Source organism: Coenobita brevimanus, chromosome 62, assembly GCF_032717465.1.
Source record: "Coenobita brevimanus isolate Jiangsu-jjx chromosome 62, ASM3271746v2, whole genome shotgun sequence".
NCBI classification, from domain to species: Eukaryota; Metazoa; Arthropoda; class Malacostraca; order Decapoda; family Coenobitidae; genus Coenobita; species Coenobita brevimanus.
The window spans coordinates 6,981,058-6,992,602 of NC_137015.1; the positions used below are offsets into that span (position 1 = coordinate 6,981,058).

At 41.4% G+C, this 11,545-nt stretch overlaps 1 protein-coding gene across 1 annotated transcript in view; it reads right to left on the reverse strand.

Annotated features, from left to right (window-relative positions):
• The window catches only part of LOC145404105 (uncharacterized), a gene marked incomplete at its 5' end in the record, with an annotated part of 234,108 nt that extends 223,046 nt beyond the window's left edge, over window positions 1-11,062 (reverse strand). The window contains one exon of the mRNA XM_080275717.1: window positions 10,925-11,062. Coding sequence (XP_080131843.1) covers window positions 10,925-11,062 — 138 coding nt within the window. The remainder of the gene's footprint in view (window positions 1-10,924) is intronic.
• Window positions 11,063-11,545: the final 483 nt, after the last annotated feature.

Here is an 11,545-nt window from a genome sequence, read left to right on the forward strand (position 1 = left end):
GGGACCAAAGGTGAGGAGGTAATGAGGGAAGAGAAATGAGGATGAAAGAGCAGGAGAGAGAGAGAGAGAGAGAGAGAGAGAGAGAGAGAGAGAGAGAGATGGTAGGACGCAGGCAGGGAGAGACAGTCACACATAAAAGTAAAGAGAGGGAGAGAGGTAGTGAGAGAAAGGTGGGGGGGGAGGGTTGAAAGAGAGGTAGGAAGAGAGTGTCCGGGTGAGTGAGTGAGAGGAAGGAGGGGAGGGAAGGAGGGGAGGGAAGGAAGGAAGGGAGGGAAGGAGGGGAGGGAAGGAAGGGAGGGAAGGAGGGGAGGGATGGACCGGGAGAGACGGAGAGAGACTGGTTGGGGGGGGAGAAAGAGAGGGTCAGGCAGAGAGTTGAGAGGACGATAGCAGACAAAGAAGAGGGGAGTGAGAGAAAGAGAGCTGAGTAGGAGAGAGAGAGAGAGAGAGAGAGAGAGAGAGAGAGAGAGAGAAAGAGAGAGAGAGAGAGAGCGGAGGGCATTGTCAAAGGTGGGAAGAAAAAGAGAAGTGACACTAATGAGCCCGAGGGAAAAAGAAATAAGAATAAAATAAAAAAGACTGCATAACAAAGGGAGAAAATACGGAACAAGAAAGGAGAAACACAGGGAGAAAATACGGAACATGAGAGAAACAAAGGGAGAAAATACGGAACATGAGAGAAACAAAGGGAGAAAATACGGAACATGAGAGAAACAAAGGGAGAAAATACGGAACATGAGAGAAACAAAGGGAGAAAATACGGAACATGAAACAAAGAGAAAATACGGAACATGAAAGAAACAAAGAGAGAAAATACGGAAGAAAGAAAAAATAAAGGGAGAATACGGAACATGAAAGAAACAAAGGGAGAAAATACGGAAGAAGAAAAAAAGTGAGAAAATACGGAACAAGAAAAGAGAAACAAAGGGAGGAATACGGAACAAGAAAGGAGAAACAAAGGGAGAAAATACGGAACAAGAAGTAATGGACAAAGGGAGAAAATACAGAACAAGATAGAAATGAGAAACAAAGGGAGAAAATACGGAACAAGGAAGAAAGGAGACAATGAATGGGAATACATGAATACAAATACTAAAATAGGGACTGGAATGAAGGAACAAATAAAATACAGAGGTGACAATAGGGTACAAGAAAGGAAGAATAATGAGAGGGAAAGGAGGGATACAAAGCTGAATGCAGGGAACAAGAAAGAAGAAATGAATTAAAAGAGGAATACAAAGATGAAAAAATGGAACAAGAGATAAAATCATGAGAAAAGAGAATAACAAAGATGAAAAACGAGGAACAAGAGGGAAAATATGAGAAAGGAATACAAGTGAACAGAGGAATACAAACGTGAAACGAGAAAAAAAAATAAAGAGGAATACAAATGTGAAAACGGCACAGGAAAATAAAGCAAAAATAAAGACATGAATAGTGAAGTACACAGCCATGGCAAATTTTAAACCCGTCTTTAGGCTTTCTCTTAAATAAAATACCCTGTTCTTATCGTGCGTATAATTAATATTCTTGACTCTCAGGCTCTCTCTCTCTCTCTCTCTCTCTCTCTCTCTCTCTCACAAAACACGGGAGTCTGATGTTAAAGGATGCAATATAAACCCTTCCTTTGCTTGCCTTAATTTCCAGATGAGCAAAATAAAATCGTAAGGTGTTAGGAATGAGGTAAAAATACAGCCTCTCTAAATGCTGGGGTTTCTCTCAGAATAATAATAATAATAATAATAATAATGAGAACGAATAAAGTGGCGAGTTTGAAATTGAGTGCGACTGCCATGCTTCCTCTCAGATCAACAAAACTGTTTAGTATTAAAAAAAAAAAAAAAAAAAAAAAAGACTAGATGGAATTACTACGGTAGGAAAAAAAAAAAAAAAATCAAGACTCCTAGGATGTCTCATACGAACGAAACTGTCTGGTGTTAACATAGAGTGGATCCAGAGGGATATTTAGGAAGGTGAGGTGAGGTGAGGTGAGGCAAGGCAAGGTAAGGTAAGGTAAGGTAAGGTAAAGTAAGGTAAGGAAAGGTAAAGGTGTGGTGAGGAGGTACGGCAAGGTAAGGACAGTACAAGGGAAGGGAAGGAAGGGAAGGGAAGATGGGATAAGGGAATCAGGAGCTGGAAACGAAAAACGGAAAGGGAATGAGACGTAGGCATGAGGAAAACAAGATGAAAACAATGAAACAGAGAGACACAGATGGAAAAACAGATAAAGCAAGGACACAAGACTTAAAACAAGAGATGGGACAGACATGACGGGGGGGGGGGGGAGCAGGAAACAATGAAACAAAGAAAATTATATGAAAAAGAGGGAAGTCGGACATGGGGAAACAGACCTAGAAAAGAGGCAAATGAAACAGACTGGGAAGGTGAAAAAAAAAAAAAAAAAAAAAAAAAGGAGAAACGAGGAAAGCAGGAGACACGAACAAAGAAACAGAGATCTGAAAAAACAAGAAAAAAGCAGACCAAATAGATAGATGGTCAGATAGACAGATAGATATACAGACTAACAGACACAGACAGACATGAGGGAGTAAAGGAGAGAGAGAGAGAGAGAGAGAGAGAGTAAACCTTAAACAAAGACAACTGACAAGGCAGAACCGCAAAGCATAAAAACAACAAAGAAATTAGGTCTTAAATTAAAAATACAAACAGAAGCGAACCCACAGGCCAACGGACATCCGGGAACTGCAAACCACAGGGATGAAATGCACAAAAAATCGAAATATGACCAAAACAAGGAGGGAAGGTCAAAGAAATTACACAAAACAGAAAGTAATGCAGATAACCAAAACCAAAAACAATGGGGCTAGAACCAATAATAATAAAACAATACCACTAATACTACTATTAATAATAAGGACAGTAATCATAATAACGACAATACTACTACTACTACGGTACTACTACTGCTAATAATAATAATAATAATAAAGGAAAACCACACGGAACAGCTGGGATTTGGAGGTGAGGCGAAACTGGCAAAGAGAAACGAAACAGACACCAAACAAAGAAACATGGCCACAACAGTCCCACTAAAATCACAAAGGAATGAATTAATAAGCAACAGACAGCCGGGAGTTGGAGGAGGGAGCAACGGAAAAGAAAATCCACACAGAAATAATAATAAAAATAATAATAATAATAATAAGCGGGTAGTGGAGTCGTCCCGTTATATCGGTGCCACCACGTGAAGGCGTCCCTCTCCACCACTCCATAAATACGGTGAAAATATATAATGGATCGTAAACAAAGGAACGAACCGAAACGCGAGAGAGAGAGAGAGAGAGAGAGAGAGAGAGAGAGAGAGAGATGAAGGGGACAAATCAAACAAAGCCAAACATCAATCACCAAACAAGACACACACACCATCAACACACAACAGAGCTTACACAATCAACAAACAGCCAAAGAGAACAAAATAAGCAAGGACTCCCTGGGCCACAGAAAACGGGCGAGACAAAGGTGAAATATTGGCGAGACAAAGACGGCTGGCGCTCCACATCAAAACAACAGATTCATGGCAAACAAAAGAAGCGATTCAAATCAAACAAAACAAGTGATTCAAAGCAAACAAAAGAAGCGATTCAATGCAAACAAAACAAGCGATATAAGCAAACAAAGCAATACAATCAAGCGAATTTCTGCATAAAAGTGAATCAAAGCAAACAAGGAAACATGATAAGAAACGATGACTCAAGGGAAATAAGGAAATACGATCATACTACTTTTAGCATCAAAGTAACTCAAAGCAAAAACAAGGTAAAAAAAAAACGTCACTCAATGCAAAGAAAATACGATGATACTAATTTCAGCATAAAAAATAAATTACAAAAAACCCTACCGAAGAGACAAATAAAAGCCCGAGTCTCTCTTTCTCTCTCGACATAATCTGTTCAATTTAGTTCGTTCATTTTAACCAGGCGAATATTTTCGGCTCAATCATCCTCCCCATAGCACTTCTTCGTGACTAGCAACCTATTGGGCAGAGATCTTCGTCCTTTTGCCGCTTTTGTCACAATGCTCGCGAAAAAAAAACAATACTACGGCTCCAAACATCCCTTACGTAGCACTTCTTCGTGACTAGCACCCTATTCTAGTATTAATCTCGTTACAGTTCAGTACTCACGGTAGAGATGGCAATTCGAAGTCTTAGTTAAAATGAACAAAGACGTATAACTGGAAACAATATTTTAATACTAGGATACAGCGCTGGTCACGAAGAATGCTGTGGAATGGATGCACAGCCACAGCACCGGGTAGGCTATCACTGGTCTACTGGAAATAAAGCTCCAAAAGGACAAATATCTGAGCTACGGTGAATGGAGTATAGTTTTTTTTTTTTTGCCATCTATACCGAGACTATAATGACACGTACGATAAATAATAGTAAATAATAAACAGTAAAGGGCAAAGCAAAAATAAATGCATAAGGAATTCGTTAAACAGACTCCATAACCGAGAAAACCGAACAACGACGAGACAAAGACGACTGACGAAAGAGGATGACTGACCAAAATAATAATAATAGTTAGAAAGCACTCAGAGGGAGCATACCTCCGTTAATGCCGGATCCGGTTCCGGATCCACCCCAACAATTAATTAATTCTTCCTTGGCCCATGGCCCACCCTTCCACAAAATTTAACTGAAATTCATTGAGAGCTTTTGGCGATATCGTGTGGACAAAAACAGACAAATATAGGTGAATACATAATAATAATAATAATAATAATAATAATAATAATAATAATAATGAGAAACCCAAAACCAGACAAAGACGGCTGATGAAAGGGGACGACGCTGACCAATGAATAATAAAATACAAAAATGAGCCCAAACTAATTAACAGCAGGGGAAAAAAAAAAAAAAACCGTGCCAAGGGTAGGAGATGGCAGGGACAAGACAAAGGCCAGTAGTCTCGCCGGTAGAGGACGCTCCCTGTCACCTAAACGACATATTTAGTTTATCACACCTAATGTCCTCTTCTCTGTTACACAATTCGCTCCGATATCGCCAATATCACGTAAACAGCGTACAAAAGGATAACCACGCATATCCAAAAATAAATCGCTACGTACGAGGTGTCAGAGCACTTCCTTAAAACAACCCTTTGCCCATTCCTGATTAATCTGATCCTCGTTCTGAAGAGGTTAATGAAGGCTATAGCGAACCTCACTGGATTTTACTGAGGGATTTTTTTTTTTTTTTCCACGAATGAACAACAAAGAAGCATCAGCAAGTGACAAAATGGAGGCGGAGAGAGAGAGAGAGAGAGAGGGGGGGGGGCGGAGAGGAAGGGAGGAAGCACCAAAAAAAAAAAAAAAAAAAAAAAAAAAAAAAAAAAGGTTCTTCAGGCAACACAATGAAACCAAAACCATCAATAAGAATGAGAAGAGAAGATGATGCAAACACAAAACGGACACAACAGAGTGGAAACAAAAGACAAAGACGAGAATTCATCAATCAAAAATAAATAAAAATAAATAAATGAAAACAGTAATAAAAAAGGAACCTATACCCAACAGAAAACGGAGATAAAGGCAATAACCCACAGTGCAACAAGGCTGATAAAGAGTGTGTGTGTGTGTGTGTGTGAAAAGACTGCTAAAGGGACCCACGTCAAACAGAAAATGGAAGCGACAAGGGAGGAGACAAGAGGGGTGACTAAAGGGAATGACACAGATAGCCATAACCCGAGACGGCGCAGGCTCCAATCCCGCACCAGACAAGGGCTTTTCACCGACTCCCTCCTCCCCCTTAGCTGCCTTCTGCCGCTTCTATCTATCTACCTATCCATCTAAGGACTTCACCAGGTTCCTCCCACGTCTACCTCCTTCGCTCTTCCCTGCCACTATCCATCTATCTAAGGACTTTTCAGCAGGGTTTTCAAATGTCTACCTCCTCTGCTGTATTCTGCCTCTTCTATCGAGCAACCTACCTACTACCAGACGCCTAAATACAAAAAGGGGTGGCCACAAACAAATCACCTCCATGTCACCCTGTCCTCCGCCAACATGCTGCCCTCGCTCCACCTCTCCACCCCTCAAAAACCTGCCACCTGACCCCTTCATATCAAATCAAATCAAAATCACACGACGCCATGTTCCTTTTTACGAAATGCTCACACTAAGATAGGCCATAGTACAAGTGACGTCTCCTACGGTCTGGCAGCTAGACCAAGTGTGCTAAAACTATGTATATACTTCCAAACATTTGCTGGAAATTTTTAGTCCCTTCCATCACAAAACAGGAAAAGAAATGAGAAACTAGACCCCCCAAAATCGAGAAACTACACGAAAAATAGGGTAGAAAATATAAATAAATAAATAACACCCAGAATGAGAAAAAAGCTACATGGGAACTCAGATGGGAAAATAAGACTGCGATACGTAAAATTCGAAATAAAAAACTTGAGACACCCCCACCACAAAAGGCAAATTGGGTAAAAAAAAAAAAAAAAAAATCAAGGAACTAAGACACACAATGAAATAATAACATAACCAACGAGGGGAGAAAAGAATCCTGTAATACACACACACACACACACACACACACACACACACACACACACACACACAGATTAACCGTGACATACGCAGACACGATACATACAAAACTCGAGGAACATATCACAAAGGGCACAACAATGAGAAAAAAAGGAGGAAGACTACGTAAGAATAGATAAAAAGATTACGGAAGATTTAAGGAACAAGCAGACGCCATTAAAAAAATCAAGAAAAGCAGACACAAATCCAACAAAAATACACACACACACACACACACACACACACACACACACACACACTAAAATCGCGAAAAAAAACGCAAAAAAAAAAAAAAAAAAAATCCTAGAAATGAGACACGACTGCTGCAAAAATGGGTAAGAGGAGAGACGTACCGTAAGTTGGGTATATACGGTACACGTCTCCTTAGGGTACAATGGGGTCGAATATGAAGAGTGCTGGGAAGGAGGAATGACGGGAGAGGAGATGGGACGAGAGGAGGTGAAGGAGATGACAGAGAGGTATAAGGAGATGAAAGGGAGCGAAGAGGTGAAATATGAGACGAAAAACAAAGACGATCGAAGGAATGAAGATTGCTAAAGGAAGCGGGATCACGGTGAAGGGGGACGAAAGGAGGTGAAGGAGATGAAAGAGAGATATAAGGAGGCGAGAGGGAGGAAAGGAGAGATGAGGTGAAGGATTACAGAAAAAAAAAAAAAAAAAGCAGCGAGGAATGACGAAATGAATATGGAGATTGCTAAAGGAGGCGGTATGATGAAAGAGGGAGACGAGAGGAGGTGAAGATGGCACAATGACAGAAAGGTATATGGGGGTGAGAGGTGAATGGAGCGATGAGGTACTGTAGAAGTCAGGAGAGAAAACACTAAGAAATAATATAAAGGACTGAATATGAAGAGTGCTGGGGAGGAGGAATAATGATTAAGGAAGGGGACGAGTGGAAGTGAAAGACGGGGAAGACAGGAGAGAGAGAGACAGAAGGAGATGAAACAGATAAAGGGAGTGACGAGAGGTCAGAGGAGAGAAGTATGGATAAAAGATGATGAAAATGGGGAAAATGAGTGAAAAATAGCAAAAAATAATGGGAGAAGCGTATGGGAGAAAGAAGACGTGAAAAAAGAGGTCAGAGATGAAATACAGGGAAAAGTGGAGAATGAAAGATGATAATATGGAAGGCAAAGTAAAGAGAAAGAACAGGTTAAAGGATAAAACAGATGAACGATGAGGTGAGAGATGAAACAGGGGAAAGAGAGGTAAGGAATGAGCGAAGATCCACTGAAGGTAAAGTACAGAGAAAGAAAGACAAAACAGGGCTAAAAGACTGAGGAACGGAAGAGGTGAAAGAAGTAGGAGATAAAACAGAGGGAAGAGGATAGAAGTTGAGGGAGAATGATAAGAGGAAGGTAGAGGTACACCGAGGATATGAAACAGAGGGAGGAGAAGAGAAGTGGAGGAAGAAAGCTGAAAAAAGCTAAGCGGAAAACAAGTGAATGAAGTATTGCCATACAATACAAAGTCCCCCACCGGCTGATAACCATACATATGTACTGTGTATACAATGTGTGCATGATAGCAATCCGTATGTACTGCTGTTAAGTATGCCAGCACCCGACTTTGTTTGAGCCCCAAGTATGACCTGACCTTAGGAGTAGATGGCTCGTTGTTGCAAGCGACACACCGTCATGGCAAGGGGAACAACCATGTAAAGTTTTATCAAAATCTGTCCACGCATGTGCAAGTCACGGAACGAACATGCAATTGCAGACGACTTTGTTTGAGCCCCAAGTGTGGCATTGACCTTTGGAGTAGATGGCTGGTTGTTCCGCGCGACACACCGTCATGGTATGGGGAACAATTGTGTGAAGTTATATCAAAATCTGTCCATTCATGAGGAAGTTACAGAGCAGACGCGAAATTGCGGACGGACTGACGAACGTACTGACGTAATGACAACCGCGCAAACCTAGAGTCCCCGACCAGTTTGACCGGTTGGGGACTAATAAACAAAGAGAAGGAAGAGAGAACTAGGGCGAAAGTACTCTGGGGTCAAAATAAACATGAAGTGCGCTAGAGGAGGCGGAATGATGGCTAGAGAGCGAGAGAAGGAGAGGTGGGAGACATGTAAGAGGAGACACAGGAGAAATAAAGGGCCACAGAAGATGACACAGTGGGGAAACAAGAGAGAAAAGAAATTAGGAGAGAAAAGGGGGGAAAAAGAAACGACAGAAGGAAATAACGATGATGATAGGGAACGTGAAGAGGACAGAAAAAAAAAAAAAAGGAGTAGGAGAGAAAGGGGCACGTGAAGAGGTGAAGGACTGCTAAAAGGAAGGAAGGGGAACGTAAAGAGGCGAACAACTGGTAAGAGGAGACAAGTAAGAGGTGAACGATGAACGAAGTAAAAGAAGGGGATAAACGCGAAGAGATATAACACAGAGAAATGAAAGCGAAAACACGGACGAAAGAATTTGAAGAGAGGAAAACGGAAGTGTGCGCTGGGGGCGAGAAGAATGGTGGAGAGGACGAACAAGAGGTGAATGAGAGGTACGGGGAAAAAGGAGTGTAAGAGGAAATTTAGAGATGAAAGAGGTGGATAAAACTGAGAGAAAAGAAGAAAAACAAGGGTGAAGAACGGGAATGTAGCCTGAGAGGAAAGACAAAATGTGAAGAAGAAAAACAAAGCTATATGACGAGGAATCGAGGTAAGGACGAATGAGAAGCGACAGCAGACAAGAGAGAGAGAGAGAGAGAGAGAGAGAGAGAGAGAGAGAGAGAGAGAGAGAGAGAGACAGACAGACAGACAGACAGACAGAAAAGGCAAGTGAAAAATCAGGAGGCAAAACAATGAGGAATAAACAGAAAACAAGAGGAAAAACAGGAAGAAAAACAGGTGAAAGAATACGTGGGAAAAAAAAGGAAAAAGGGGGGGGAGAAGATGAATAAAGATGACAAAGGAACGACAGGGGATGAGGGATAAAGGGACAGAAAGGATGAGAGATAAAGGGACAGAAAGGATGAGGGATAAAGGGACAGAAAGGATGAGGGATAAAGGGACAGAAAGGATGAGGGATAAAGGGACAGAAAGGATGAGAGATAAAGGGACAGAAAGGATGAGAGATAAAGGGACAGAAAGGATGAGAGATAAAGGGACAGAAAGGATGAGATATAAAGAGACATAAAAGATGAGAAACAAGGAGACAAAGGCTGAGAGATAAATGGACAGAAGATGAGAGATAAAGGGACAAAGGCTAAGTGATAAAGGGACTGAAAAGATGAGAGGTATAGGGACAGAATGGATAAGGCACTGGGACAAAAAAAGAAAGAGAAAAACGGCAGTGAAAGAAGAGGCCGCGGAAGAATTATGGAAGGAGAAGGACGAAAAATGAAAGCGAGGTTAGAGAAGGGAGTAAAGAGGGAAACACAGAGGGTAAAACAGAAAAGAGGAGAAATGAGAGGTGAAGAAGAGAAATGAGGGGAAAACACGGGCACCAAAAGAGATTAAAGATGAGAGGGAAGAGGGGACACAATAGGCAAAGGGAGATTAGAGAGGGGAAAACGATGGTATTTGGAGAACAGTAAGGGCTCTTTCAACACCAAACGGAATAGGGGAGTAAAACAGAGGGGTGGGGGGGGGGGAAAATAAAGTGGTGAAGGGAAATGAGGAGAATTCCGTGGGTGAGAGAAGATGAAAGCAGGAAGAGAAGAGAGGCGACAGGCAAAAGGTTGAGAAGCAAGGGGAGAAAGATACAGACAGAGGCAAAGCAGAAAGAAATGATGAGACATACGAGGTAATGGGGCATAAGACGTGGGGAGATGGTGGCCAGGAGTACCGGACTTGACTGCAGACGGAATGGATGAGAGGTCGATCCTTGCCTGGGAATATTTGGTGCATCTGAATCGTTTTATACTCGCTTTAATTGTTCTGGTACAAGACCCACCACCATGCCATAATATCACCCCTGCTACTACCACCCCATCTCATCATACTCTTCTCTATCATAATAATATATGTACAGTATATTCTCTTTCCCATTCCTCGTTTCAGCTCCCATACACCAATACAGGAAATCACACGAAAACCGACTCAGTATACGGGAAAACAAAAGAACAGGGCGATGGTGAATAAAAAGCAGAATTTGTGTGTGTGTGTGTGTGTGTGTGTGTGTGTGAGAGAGAGAGAGAGAGAGAGAGAGAGAGAGAGAGATGGGGGGAAAGGTCAGAAACAAGAACGTAAACAATGCAAGCCCAATAAAGGCAGACATAATAAAAAAAAAACACCAATATAATAAACAAATAAATTAATAAACAAAACCTGCAACTTACCTGAGGGTCGAACTTGTAAATAAATAAAGATAATAAAATAAATAAATAAAACCTTAGCCCTCACCTTAGGGTCGAAGTTAAAGGTGTGCTCGACGCGGAGGGGGCACTGAAGGCCACACTTACAGGTGCCTTCCGTGGCCAGGTACTCCACCACCTCAGGTACGCTGCGCAGGAGGTTACCGCTAGGGCTGGGGGAGGAGAGAGAAAGCAGTGGTTAGAGACAGCAGGTTACCACTAGAGCTGGGGGAGGAGAGAGATAATAGTGGTTAGAGATAAGAGTATTTGACACACTTCTGATACACACACGTAATAAACACACATCAAAATCTTCCTGACACACAAATACTGTATACTGTATACAAAAAAAATCTGTGGCATAAAAATACTTTACATTATAAAAACTCTGATAAACAAATACTACACATACAAATGAAAATGACAAATGCTGTATACACAACAATCTGACACAAATACTGTATATACATTAAACTCCCTCAACCCTCTTTCTCTCTAAAAAGTATTGGTCAGATAAAAAGATACTTGAAAGTGTTTTCTGGACACACAATAATATACATAAAAACTCTCTCTCTCTCTTTCTCTCTCTCTCTCTCTCTCTCTCTCTCCCTCCCTGCACCAAACCAGTACAATCAATAGTTACATAATCAAGCAATATAATTAACCATCC